The 14,528-nt window shown below is 39.4% G+C and overlaps 1 protein-coding gene across 6 annotated transcripts in view; it reads left to right on the forward strand.

Annotated features, from left to right (window-relative positions):
- Positions 1-14,528, forward strand: part of DUSP16 (dual specificity phosphatase 16) — a 100,817-nt gene that overhangs the window by 74,114 nt on the left and 12,175 nt on the right. For all 6 annotated transcript variants that reach the window (XM_027856446.1, XM_027856445.1, XM_027856448.1 and 3 more), the window contains one exon: positions 6,459-6,622. In XM_027856446.1, the coding sequence (XP_027712247.1) occupies positions 6,459-6,622 (164 nt within the window). The remainder of the gene's footprint in view (positions 1-6,458; positions 6,623-14,528) is intronic.

Below are 14,528 nucleotides of genomic sequence, written 5' to 3' on the forward strand. Positions count from 1 at the left end.
GTGCTGCTATTCTCATTGTACAGAGGAGGAAACTGAAGCTAAGAGAGGTAAAGTAACTTGCCTAGGGTCATGCAGCTATTCAGTGACTGAGGCAAGATTTGAACTCTTGTCTTCCTGACTCCCAAGCCCAGCATTCTGTTCACACTACCACCCAGCTGCCCGTAAATATGGCAGCCAGGAAAACCTGTGCAAACGTGTGCATCATTAAGAGAGGAATCAGGACTTAACAGTCCCTCTGTGTTGTGGGCCCTGCAGTTTAAGAAGGACATGGAGAAGCTTTAGAGTATTCATAATGGGACAACCAGGGTGGATGGTCAAGGACCTGGATGTGAATTCCATTGGAGGATCCTTTGAAGGAACTGGCGATGTGCAGTTTGGGAGAATAGAAAACTCCGGGGGAGCATAACAGTTGTTCACATATTTGAAGGCCTGTAATGTGAAGGAGAGATTAGATTTATTCTGTTTGACTTTAGAGGCCAGACCCCTGGAGCAAAGAGGCCATTTGGGCTTGATATCCAGAAGAAAATTCCCAACAATTAGAGCTGTCCAAAAGTGGAACAGCCTACTGAGAGAAAGGGGGGAGGGGGTTCCTCTTTCCTACGGGTCTTTGGGCAGAGGTTGGCTGACCACTGGGGGAGTATGTGGCAGTAGGAAAACTCCTTTTGTGTATGGTTTGGAATAGACGGCCACTGAGGTCCCTTCCAGCTATCAAAGTTTGTAATTATGTGAATTTTGGGGTGATTGAACATTTATTAAGCACTTGTTGTGTTCACAGCACTGTGGTAGGCACAGGGGGAAAGATACACCATTTTAGATAAGACTCTCATTAGTTGGAGACTAAGACCCAGACAGAGATGATTAAAACAGACAATAACAAACTCCATTTGTAGGATTTAAAGCTAGATGAGACCTCGTCTCATAGGTAAAGAAACCTAGGCATGGAAAAATTAAGATGACTTGCGCAAGAGCATTCATTCACCCAGCTAGGATTTGAACTCAGCTCCTCATGCTGAGTGAATTCCAAGAGGGAGAAGGAAAAGATTGTTACTGACTGAGATGGGACTGTGTTGCTGTATGTGTGTGTGTGTAGAAAACAGAATCATTTCAGAGTTTGTGGCCATCTGGAATTCTACATGCTACATCTGATGAATCAAATCCTTGGTCACTTCATGTTTGTTACTTGTATAGAAGCAAAGCAACTACTTGTTGAAATAATTTTTAGTTTCAACCAATCATCAAGTATTTATATCTACTATGTGCTAGCAAGTACACCAGGTATTGGATATTAAAAGACAAACTGAAACTGATTCTCCCCCCCCTCCTGCCCCCAAAAAGAACTTACATTCTGTTGGGTAAATTTATTGTTGTTCAGTCATTTTTCCATTGTGTCCAACTCTTTGTGACCCCATTTGGGGTTTTATTGCCAGAGATAGTGGACTGTTTTGCCATTTTCTATTCCAGCTCATTTTAAAGACGAGGAACTGAGGCAGACAGAGTTAAATGAGTTGTCCAGAGTCACACAGCTAGTAAGTATCTGAGGCTGGAGTTGAACTCAGGATGGTGAGTCTTCCTGACTCCAGGCCTATCGATGCTCTATCCATTGTACCACCTACCTGCCTTGCTGGGAAATAACATGCAATAAGTAATATACAAAATAAATAAAACATAATTTGGGAGAGGGAGGACACTAATAGCTGGGGGGAATCAGGAAAAGCTTCATGTAAAAGGTGTCATTTGAGCAGAGTTTTAAAGGAAGTGAGAAATTCCAATAGTTAGAGACAAGGTAGGAATATATTCCAGGTATGAGGGGATGACCAGTACAAAGGCTTATATACAGTAGATGGAATGTCATTTGTGAGCAACAGTCAGTCAATAAACATTGATTAAACATCAGCCTATTATGTACCGGGCACTGTTCTAAGTGCCAGGGATACAAAAAGAGGCACAGGAGAGCCCCTGCCCTCAAGGAGCTTACAGTCTAATGGGGGAGACAACATGCAGGCAAATATATATAAAGTAAGCGTGCTTTTTCTCTCTCTCTCTTTATCTAATATATATGTGTTATATGTGTATATGTCTATGTACATTAATATCTACATTTATATATTTAAAAAAGATAAATAGGAAATAATTAACAGAGGGAAGGTACTAGAATTAAGAAGGGTTGGTTGGTGAAGGCTTCCTGTAGAAGGTGAGATTTTAGTTGGGACTTAATGAGAGCCAGGGAGGTCAGTAATTGGAGTGGAGGACGGAGAGTGTCCCAGGAACAGGAGGACAGCCAGGGCAGAGGTAGCAATATAGCCAATGGAATGTCATGTCATATGTGAGCAACCCAGCAAGCAGAAAGGCCATTTTGGCTGACCTAGAACACGTACGAAAGGGAGTAATAATACATGGAGGATGGAAAAGGAGGTCAAGGCCAGGGTGTGACGGGCTTTAAAAGCTAAACAGAGGTGGCGCAGTGGATAGAGCACCGGCCCTGGAGTCAAGAGGACTTGAGTTCAAATCTGGCCTCAGGCACATGATACTCACTAGCTGTGTGACCCTGGGCAAGTCACTTACCCCCAATTGCCTCACTGGAAGAACAAAAACAGACAAACAAAAATCTAAACAGAGGAATTTATATTTGAATGTAGGGTAATAAGAGTCTTTGGAGTTTATTGAGTAAGGGAGTGACATGGTCAGACTGCACTTGAAGAAAATCACATTTGGCAAATGTGCATAGGGTGGAATGGATTGGGGAGAGTCTGGAGGCAGTACTAATATTAATACCTTTTACAAATTGATGAGCTATAACTCTAATCATAGTTGAGCATTTAGGTGCTTAGGTACGTAAGAGAAAATCTGATAATCTCACAGGTGAGAGACAGTTTGTCAGTGGGATAGTCCTGTCTGTAATTTTACACATGATAAAAACTCACATTTATATAGTACTTTAAGGTCTGCAAAGCACTTTTGTAATAACCCTCTGAGGTCATAGTACAAATGATATTCCTGTTTAAAAGATGAGGAAACTAAGGTTTTAATTGGTGAAGTGGCTTGCCCAGCTGACAAGTTTATGAAGTAAGATTTTTGACAACAAATTTAGAGCTCTATCCGTCATGTAATATTGCCCTTCCAGAGGGAAGGAAAAAAAAAAACATTTCTGCGTGCCTCGTTTCCAGAAGAGCATAGACTAAAAGGTCAGAATCCACTGCAAGACTCTTATTTGGTTGTATGGTATCTGCCCAGACATGGTATAGATTTACACATTTATATTAATAATGCAGTTAGTGCTGTCTCACTTTTAACACTATTACTTGTCACTGTTTTCCAGGAAGATGAATTGAATGCTGTGTTATTTAGGATGTCAAGCATATTAAGGTATAGGGTTCTTAATCATGAAGAATCTAGCAGACTGCAACTCTTGGAGAAGAGAAAATCCAGACTTTTATGAACTGAATGAGCACCTTAGAGCCACTGCTGAGAAATGCTTTAAAAAACACAATGCAAAGACATTGCTTTTCTAGTCAATTACTATATAATCCATATATTTATGGTTCAAACTTTTCAAAACATAATGCTGTATCCAGAAACTCAATGAAGACCTTGTCTACCTTTATCATCTGATATAGTTGAGAATGCTTCTTTTTTTTTAACCTTTTGTTTTTTAAATTTTTTAGGCTTCCTTTATTTTATTTTTTTCATTTTCTCAAAATTATTTATTTTTAGTTTTCACCATTCACTTCCAGAAGATTTTGAGTTCCAGATTTTCTCCCCATCTCTTCCCTCCCTAGAATGCTTCTGAAATATAGTTTATTTTCATAGCAGTCAGTTATAGTATTGAATGGACAGGTATTGCTAGTTCTTTTTGGTAGATGAGGAAAAAAACAAGCCTCATAATACTTCCTAACTAAAGTCACAGAGCAGATCACTTCAGAGACAGAATTAGAAAGAATTCCATTTTCCTGATTTCTAGTGCACAAACCTTCCCACCAGGCTACAGTGTACTTTAAGTAATTAGGATCTGTCAACACTCTTCTGAAGTACCTTGCAATGTGAACACAAGAGCAGGGGTATCAGTGGTGATTATGGTAATCTTGACTGACTGCCAGGGGAATCCCAAATACTTAACTTTCTATTTTCTTCTCTCTCCAACCCCCTTTCCCTCCACATACTCTTTCTAGATTTGTGGGTGAAAACAAGGTTATGGAAGTAAGACCCAAGTATATCTGCCTGCATCTTTGAAATACAAAATTTAATGTTGTAGTGGGAAATTTTTTGTTTTCATTCTAGAACTAGATTTTATTCACATTTTTCTGAAGAAGCAATAGAATCAGCAATAAATTCAGATTATAGCTACATGTTTATGTGTATGTGACTGATATCAATTTTTAACTCTACTTAGGGTTTCCTCTTGATCCCATAAACAAATGCTGATTGGAGGGAAGGAGGGGTTGAAGCAATGAATGTAAGTCAGGAGTGTTGTAGAAGGACTTCCTGCCAAGATGATCCCCTGAACTGGAGGCAGGCTGGCTAGTTCCCCTATACCTACTCTAGTAAAATCTTAAAAGTTCTCACCAGATCAAATACCCATCAAGTGATCCAATGAGAAACTTCAGCAAGTGCCATTTTCCACCCTAGCCCTACACAAAAAGTCAGTCAGAAAAGCCCAAGGGTAATAGGAGAGGATCTATATCTTTGCCCTTTCCCCTAGCGCTTTTTCCTCTAGCACCTAGTAGTAGGACCAGCCTACACAGTGAAGAGCGGCTGGATGACATAGTGCTCAAATCTGGACATCCTAGACCCTAGGGCTTTGTAATCCCTAATGTCCTGAATACTCTGTCCTGAAATGCCAGAGAGAGCCCTGAAGGTGAGAACTAACCCCCAAGAGAAGGAAATCAACACAGGAACTTAAGGGACCCACAGGGAGACCAAGGGCCAACTACCCCATCTGAAAGTGCTGCCATGTGTGGAGAATTAGCTGGGCACAAAGCCCCAATTTGGAATCTAAGGATGAGTAAATTAAAGAAAACACCAACTGGTATTAAAAATTATTTAAAATCTAGTTCTGGGGGCAGCTCCAGCCTTGGAGTCAGGAGGACCTGAGTTCAATTCCAACCTCTGACACTTGACACTTACTAGCTGTGTGACCCTGGGCAAGTCACTTAACCCTGATTGTCTCACAAAATCCACCCAACACCCTATATTTCCTAAAAGGACTACATGAATACCTAGAATAAATGCAGCCAAACATTTTTAAAAATGAGATAAAAACTTTTGAGGAAAGAATTGGAAGGAGAATAAGTACCTTAGAACAACAATGGTAGACCTTACCCAAGAAAGGAACTCCCTGAACCAAAATGAAATCGACTCCATGAGACAAACAAGAAATATCAGAACAAAATTAAAAAATGTAAGCAATCTGATATTTTTAAAAAAATTGACCTGGAAAATGAATCAGGGAGAGATCATTTAAGAATACTTGGACTCCCTGAAAACCATTATTTAACCAAAAAAAAAAAAAAGCCTGGATACTGTATTTTGAGCAATCATAAATGTAAATTACCCAGGAAAATTAACAATAGGAAGAATTCAGAGCTACTATATTAAAGAAACAAAATACTTTAAGTATTTTTTCTGGGTATTTAAAAGATGGATACTGTAGGAGAGTGAATAGTCACAAAGGAAATAAACTTCCTAATTCTGAAGGGGTAAAGAGGAAGAACTGAAATCTAAGATGTTGCCTTGGGTAGCCTCTTAGACAGTTGGGGAGTAGCTGAACAAATTGTGGTATATGAATATAATAGAATATTATTGAACTGTCAAAAATGACATGAGAATTTTAGAAAATCTTGGGGAAGGTGAAGAGAGCAGAACTAGGAGGATAATTATACAGAGAACAACATTGTAAAGAAAAGCAACTTTGAAAGACTTAATAACTCTGATTAAAGCAGTAATCAACCATGTCTTCAGAAGACCTATGACGAAGCGTGTTACCCAACTCCTGACAGAGAGGTGACATGCACAGAGTGCAGAGACAGGCCACTAGGTAGTTTAAAAATGGAGGAAAAAATAAAATTTAATTTAAAAAAAAAATTTAGAAAGTATAGGTAGAATTTATTACATACTTTTAAAAAATCGAGTAGTATGAAATGAAGAGTCAGTTTCGTATAGAATCCTCTTTTTTTGTATTCTGTGTATATGGAAATGCTTTTTTGTGGGAATTTAAGTTCAGAATAAAAAATAGTATGATACGGTATTTCTTCATATACTTATAAACATGCTGGACTCGGTGCCAGTTCACAGGTTAAATTTAGCAGCACTAGGAAAGGAAATAAATTCAGTAAATTAACTCACTTCTGTGTGATTTTTTTTTTCCTTTTCAAAACAGTTTTAGTGTAATGGTCCCCAGAAGGCAGACTTCATCTTTGTGCGTGGTATAACCCTTGTATGACGAAAAAAATGTTTGTTCCCAGGTGGGTTTGACGAGTTCTCCCGTTGCTTCCCCGACCTCTGTGAAGGAAAATCTTCTTTAGTGCCTACCTGCATTTCCCAGCCCTGCTTACCTGTCACCAACACTGGGCCAACCCGAATTCTTCCGAATCTTTATCTCGGCTGCCAGCGAGATGTCCTCAACAAGGTGGGTACTTTGAGAGCATCTTTTGGTAGCTGTCAAGAGACAACTTTTGGTCATTGACCTGTTACTTTTATAGGCAGTTAGGTGGCGCCATAGTGCACAAGGCCTGAAGTCAGGCAACCTGGGTTCAAATGCAGCCTCAGACACTTACTAGTGGTGTAACTTTGGGCAAGTCACTTAACCTCTGCCTGCCTCAGTTTCCTCATCTGTAAAATAGGGATTATAATAACACCAACCTCCCAGGATTGCTGTGGGGATCAAGTGAGATAATAATTGTAAAGCAATTCACACAGTGCCTGGCATATAGTAAGCTCTATGGAAATGTTAGCGATTATCATTATTGACTGAAATTTCATGGAGTTTCAGAATGCAGAAAGTCTCTTGATTATTTTTCATGATCTTTTTGGGATGTTGAGTCTTTTGATGTCATGGTATCATAACATAGGATAATTCTACTCTCCCAAGTTTAGTCATGTTCTTTCAGTTCATTTTTTTTCCCTAGAAGTAAATTATACCCCCTTTACTGCCCTTTAAGAGAGGACAAAAGGAAAGCCAGGCGTTTAGTTGTTTTGGTGGAAGTTAGGCTGTTAGAGTTTTGCTTAAACAGTGTGACACTTTCTCAGCGCCCTGCTAAGGGAGTCTGTGTGCTAGACAGAACTTGACGTTGTTTCAGCCACCTGAGAGTAGTTGAAAAGCAGAGGAGTAGTAGGAGAGCTGTGAGGGCTGGAACAGGACCAGCTATAGCAGTTTTGCCCAGTGGTTAGTGTGTGATACAAAACTGTTTTCTAAAAAGATCAAGGATATCAAAGCCTACAGTCCAGAGCAACCAGTTGCTCTAGCTAGGGACATGGTTTTCCTGATACATCTATCTGTCTCCTAGGGGGGGGTGTGTGTGTGTGTGGGTGTGTGTGGGTGTGTGTGTGTGTGTGTGGGTGTGTGTGTGTGTGTAATATGACCTAGGTTTATGGGTGAACTCTGTAGGCTTTGTTTTTGCCTTCTCATTCAGTAAATATTTTATGTTTAAGAGCCAATGGTGTCTTTATAACTGATTTTGTATAAATGGGAAGCATGCTAGTGGGGGTAGACAATCTACCCTGCTGAGGAGTACATGATCCCCACCCTAGAGTCACACCCCCCGGGAATCTGAGTAGAGTAGTAGCCACAATTGGCAGGACACCATCCCAGCCTATCAGAAATGACTACAGGTGGGCTAGGCAAGAGGGAAAGACCCTGGGGGGAGCTGATGTCATGCCAGGGCTCCTTATCTATTGTTTGATTTGATCATCTCTAACTATAATGTCAGTAGCATACATGTTACCTCCACGCTGAAGCCTTTGAGTCTCTGTATAAAGAGGCCAATTTTTCCCCTACCAAAATTCAGAAAAGGCTTGATTGATATCTTTTTTTTATCCTGTTGGTTTGCTTGGAAGACTCCCTCTGATTCAGAGAAATAAAATAGAACAGATATTTATCGCAGAGCATTACAAAGGTACTATTCTTTGTTTTTTGTGTTTTTTTGTGAGGCAATGGGGGGACTTGCCCAAGGTCACACAGCTAGTATGTGTCAAGTGTTTGGTCTGAGGCCAGATTTGAACTCAGGTCCTCCTGACTTCAGGGCTGGTGCTCTATCCACTGTGCCACCTACCTGCCCCTCAAAGGTACTATTCTTAATGAATGCTGCATATGTGTTCTGGGGGCCGCTACAGCCTTGAACTCGGCCCTCGCTGCTACATGTCAGTCCTCATAATCATCAGTAATTGACTCACAAAATCTGAATTGGAAGAAACCACAGAAGCTAACTTGGCCCTCACTAAGATTCCTTCCCCTCTATGTTCTACCTGAAAAGTGACCGTTCAGCCTTTCCTCAATGATCTCCATTACGGAGGAACCAACTTAGGCAGTCCCTTCCGCTCTTGGAATAGCTCTCGTCGTTGGGCCGTTTTTCCTTAAAATCAAGTCTAAATTTGTTCCTTTGCAACTATTCGCTGTTCCCACTTCTGCCTGCTGGGATACCCTGTCGTCTCTTCTGAACCTTCTTATTTTTACTCCAGTCCTCAGATTCACCCTCCATCCCTTTCCCTATTAGCAGATGACTTCACCTCTTATTTTCCTAAGGTGTATGAGGCCATCTATTATCCACTCTCCTCATATATCAAACGACACACCCTCTGCTCATTTGTTCCAGTCTCATGCTGTGACATCACCCTTCTCTTTGCTAAGATGAAGAAACTTGACTCTGCCTTTGATGCCAGCCCCTCCCACCTTAAGCTTGCCCTATTGATCCCTACCTCTCTTATCTTCAGCCTCTCCCTGTTTACTGCCGGCTCCTTGCCTACAAATCCTCTTGGCTTTCCCCTGTGTCTTCCCTTGACCCCATCATCTGTATCTTGCCTTCTTAACATTTCCAGCCCTGCTGATTACCCTAAGATAATGGCTGCTGTGTTGGTCCTTAGGCACATGCTTGTATTTGTGAGTTCAGTGTCCCCTTTCAGTAAGAGCTTGTTAATATCCATCTCTGAGTAGGACCTAGGGAAAGCATTGTGGCGTAGTGAATGGAATCTTGCTCTTGAAGTCAGGGAACACTTGAGTTGTTATCTTGCTGCTGACAAATACTAGCGTTGTGACCACAGGCAAATTCACTAATCATTCAGTGTACCAATCAGGTTTTTTTTTTTTTTTTCTTTTTGGTGAGGCAGTTGGGGTTAAGTGACTTGCCCAGGGTCACATACCTAATAAGTGTCAAGTGTCTGATACTGGATTTGAACTCAGGTCCTCCTGGCTCCAAGGTCAGAGCTCTATCCACTGCGCCACCTAGCTGCCCCCAGTTTTTCTTAAGACTATAATTTATAGACACATTGTTGATAAGTATCTGTGGAAGGGGTTTCTACAGTGGGAATTTCCTACATGGATGAAATCCTACCTAGCTTAGGACCAAAAAATAATAAATAAAGAGGAAGAAGTAAAAAGAAGAGGGAGAAGATACATTTATATAGTACTTTAATTTTTTAAAATATTATCTCATTTTATCCTCATTATGACCTTGGGAGGTAGATACTGCTGTTATTATATACATTTTACGTATGAGGAAAACTAAGTCAGGCAGAGGTTAAGTGACTTGCCCAAGGTCATACAGCTAATGTGTCTGAAGCTGGATTTGAACTCAGGTCTTCCTGACTCCAGGTACCACACTCTTTCCATTGCACCACCATCTGTCTTTCCATAGTCACATAAAGTAAATCACACTAACGTCTTTCATGGTTCTACCTGGTTCTGGAAATAAACCGCTAACACACATACATACATATACACACACACACCCCTATATAAATGCATACAAATAACATGCACACAGACAGCTGCATAGGTAGATGAACTAATTCAGACCGATATAGCCAAAAGAATAGATGGACAGACTTTTAGGGGGAAGGCACTTGTCAGACCTGTGATTTCATCAGTACAAGGAAGTCATGGTATGGAAACTCCCTCTACCAGTGCAGGGCAGTACCTTCTTTGTGACTCATAGTCTTAGAAAACTTCCTAGGACACTGAGGAGATAAGTGACTTGGTGACATAGTTACACAGATTTGACCTTAGAAATTCCAACTCCAAGATCAGACCTCTGTCTGCTATGCCACTCAGCCTGTCTTGGAGGAATGGAAAGATAATGATAACTGCCATTTTAAATAGCTCTTTAAAACTTATGAAAAGCTTTATGTAGAAAAACCTCATGATGTAAGTAGTGCAGACATTATTACCCCCATTTTACAGATGAGGAAAGTGAGGCTCTGAGAGGTTAAATGATGGTCAGTTGTTAGTAGTTAGAGCCCAGATTCTAAGGTAGGTCTCTCTAAAGTCATTGTTCTTTCCACTCCACTGTGCTGTTGAGATCACATATTGAGACCAAGTCATGTTTAATTATAAGTAGTAATTTTTCAATCATTTTAAATTGTGTCTATATACATGTAGTATATATGTGACTTTCTTATTTATATAACAAATATAAAATAAATCATTTTATAAATCAGACTCCATCTTTTGAATTTCATGGTGATTTCAGAGATGCTTTATTATCTGCTTAATCTTCAGAAAGTTAATTTTAGCCTCTCATTCTCCCTCTTCCCCAATCCAACCCTGCTGTTGCCAAGTACTTCGTGATTCAAGGAAGTAAACATTTAAATATAACTGAGGAGCTATGTTTAAAGGTGAATGTTTTTTGTAAAGCAAAAAATTCTTTTGTGAAACAAATAGCCTCCTTCTCATTGATCAGTTTTGTAAATGAGATTTTTGTTTATCGGATTTTCTTCACTCAGGATGTACCTTCATACATTTAAGATTTCCTTCATATGAAGAAAGAGTGGTATTATCATGGAAAGGGATAAGACAGCAGTATTAAGAATATGGGTCTGGTATAGCTCCAAAGACTAAGACCCTTTACATATGTACAGGCAGTCCTCAACATTAACGATGTGTACTTTTGTCTTTGGCATTTAGTAGTTGAGTAATAAATGCTAGTTGATTGATGAACCTCTCTCATTACTTACAGCATTTGTAGCCATTGGTATGTGCCTAATGACAGGTCACCTAGACTATTTTGATAGCCTAATCATGAACAAAAGTAGGAACAAATAATTTGACTTCTGCCACAAATTTGTTAAAGAAAAATTTTCTGTAAGAAAAAACTGGCATCAAAGTTAAGTGTCCCTTCATAATTTTCTCAGAAAGCTATCAAGTTGTTTTATCTCCCCATCTTCTCAAAGATGTCTATTAAAATAGCTTCAGAATACTTGTGAATTTTGTGATCCAGATTAAAATGAGACTTTGCCTTTAGATATATTGGAGTAAAAATATGAAAGAATTACAAAGAATTTGTAAAGAGATCTTCATTGTGCCATGAATAATAGAATTCTCTTATATAAAAATAGGTCTATTTATGAAAATTAATATTTTAAAAGTGTTGGAAATTGTGCTTTTCTAAGGTTCACAGTTATTTGGCATTGCTCAGAGAACATTTGTGTTAAAATATCCAGGAAGAGAGGTTAGTCAATAGTGTTGAAGGTAGAAGAGGATTTAAGAAGAATGGGGTTGAACAAAAACCATCAGATTTGACACTTAAGAGATCGTTAGTTTGGACATGGCTAGTGAGGGAATTCATTTCATGGACTATACATATTTGTTACCAGGGTCTTGTTTTTCCTCTTTCAGTCCAAAGTCAGGGGAGGGAGAGAATTTGTATTTCATTAATTGAAAAAAAAAATTTAAAAAAAGATCATTGGTAACTTTCGAAAGAGCAATTTTAGTTGAATTATGAAGTCAGAAGTGAGAGCAAAGGGTTGAAGGGTTAGAACAGAGAAAGTGGAGATAACATGTCCATGGATGGATTTTTCTAGGAATTTGGTTGCAAAAGGAAAATGAGACAAAATCACGGGGTGGGGTTTCTATTAAAAATTATTTTTTTTAAGGATGTGAGAGAGAGACTGGGCATCTTTGAAGGCAGAGAAGAAACTAGCTGAAAAGAAATTGAAGATTACAGAGAGGAAGAGATGAAGGTGGGAACAGTCTTTTGCAGAAAATGGGAGGGGATAGTAATCAAGGGCATATGTAAGAGGGGCTGACCTTGGCAAGGAGAAGGATCACCTCATTATTAGAGAGAGAGGGAGACAATGTCAAGGAATTTTGAGATGAAGAGGTAGGGAGAAGAGGGAGCTCTTATTGGATGGCCTCAATTTTCTCAGGAAAGAGAAATTAAAAAGCTCATTCTGTTTTAAACAACATTAAAAGAGACATTGTGACCAGCACCAGAGAGATGTGATGTATCCTATGTATATCCTAACCTTAGACCACGTCTTGAGTACTGGGTTCAGCTCTAGGCACCATCTTTTTGGAAGGACATTGATAAACTGCAGAGTGACCAGAGGAGGGCAACTTGGGTTGATTAAGAGCTGTGACTTTGTGCTGTATGAGTAATGGTTGAAAGCAGAGGTATGCTGAAGCCAGCTCAAATTGCTAAGAACTAATTGTTCAGTGTGAGCATTCATGTATCAGAAATCATGAATGCTACAAATCTGGGCCTTACTGATTATTTTGTTAATGGTCTAAACTTAAGAAAGTGATGGAGAAAAAGTTAAATAATGTGGATTAAACTTAAAAAGCATGATTTGAGGATTTTGGGGATGAGGGGGAAGGGACTTGGGATGTGAGAGATGATAGCTGTCTTCCAAGTTTTTGAAGGTCTTTCATGGAAAAGAGGTTTAAGATTTGTTCTGCTTTGTCCTATTTAGAACTAAGAGCTTTGGGTGGAAGTTGGAAAACTGTTTTTAGACTTGATGTAAAGAACAATTTCCTATCACTTCGAGCTATGGTAAGGTGGATTGGACTGCCTTGGAAGAAGTGGGTTCTCTCTATTCTGCTGATGTTCAAAGTGACTTGTTTGTTACAATGTAGAGGGGATTACTTTTCAGGTACTGGTTGACCAGATGGCCTTTGTGGCCCCTGCCAACAATGGGATTTTGTGATTTTCAAAATTTGGATAGGTTGTGGTCTGCACTAGTGGGTGGACTACTACACTGATGAGATCACACAACCATCAAAATACTAAAGTGTTTAAAAAAAAAAAAAGTCCTCTTTGTTCCTCTTACCCCACCTTACGTGGTATATACCCTAAACAGCTGCCAACCTTCACTGTCACTACCTGTGACTCTGATCAGGTAACATATCAGTAACATAAGACACTATTATAATAATGTTTCAATGGGAAAAATCTGATTCAACTTTACATCATGTGCCATTACATGGTTTCCCATTTCCTTCTCCAGATCATTTTTACAAATGAGGAAACTGAGGCAAACAGGGTTAAGTGACTTGTCCAGGGTCACACAGCCAGTTAGTATCTGAGGCCGAATTTGAACTGAGGTCCTCCTGACTCCAGGGCCAGTGCTCTGTCCACTATGCCATCTAGTTGTCCTTCTGTTGCCTTATAATGTGTTTTAAATGCAAAGGATACCTAGAGTCTGTTGATTAGGTGATAAGTATTTCCTAGGGGTGTATCATTGTACCTCCATCTAGTAAGCACTTAATATTGCTTGTTGGCTTGACTGACTTTCTTTCTTTCATAGACCCTAAATACCTCATTGGTCAGTATACTGTTTTCAAACATCTATGCTAGTTCCTATTATGTGGTTCCTTATAATATCATGAAAATGGGACTAAAGAGTTTAATTTATCCTGGGCAGACACCTACTTCAGCTTAAGCCTAAGGAGCTGTTTGGCACCTGTCTTCATTTTTTTCTCTATACATATTTGCCCCTATATTTCTGAGTTATCATTCATTCCAGCCTAAGGATTTTTGTATTTAATCCTAGAGAAAAATAGGAAGCAGTGGAAGTTTTGAGTAGGATAAATGACACGGTCAGATTTATGCTTTGGAGAGGATCAGTTTGGCAGTTTTGTAGAAGGTGGATTGAAGGACTCAGACTACGTCTGAGACTACTCAGACTACAACCTATCTCATGACTGTAAGATCTTATTAAAAATCCAGGCCAGGGGACTTGGGAAGATCACTTGGGAGCTGAAAAGTTACATGGAAGCTCCTACCTTGATATTTGTTTGCATCTTTCCACCCCTAGAAACATCCACCCAGCCTGCCACCAGTATGGTCAGACTGGGAGCAGGAGATAGAAGAGAATGTCTAATTCAAGGTATATGGGTATACCTGTCTGAGTATAATTTCATACTTTGAGGACACATTTAAAGGATTTTTTTTTCATTATTTGTGTGTGTCTTCAGTGAAAATAATAGACATGACAATAATGGTATTTAATGTTAAAAAAAACACCATTTCAACCTGTACTCAGGTCTTTTAAGTGACATTTGCCCAGGTTTGAGATTTCACTAATTAAATAAACTCTGATTC

Source organism: Vombatus ursinus, unplaced genomic scaffold, assembly GCF_900497805.2.
Source record: "Vombatus ursinus unplaced genomic scaffold, bare-nosed wombat genome assembly UNPS02011431.1, whole genome shotgun sequence".
Taxonomy (NCBI): Eukaryota; Metazoa; Chordata; class Mammalia; order Diprotodontia; family Vombatidae; genus Vombatus; species Vombatus ursinus.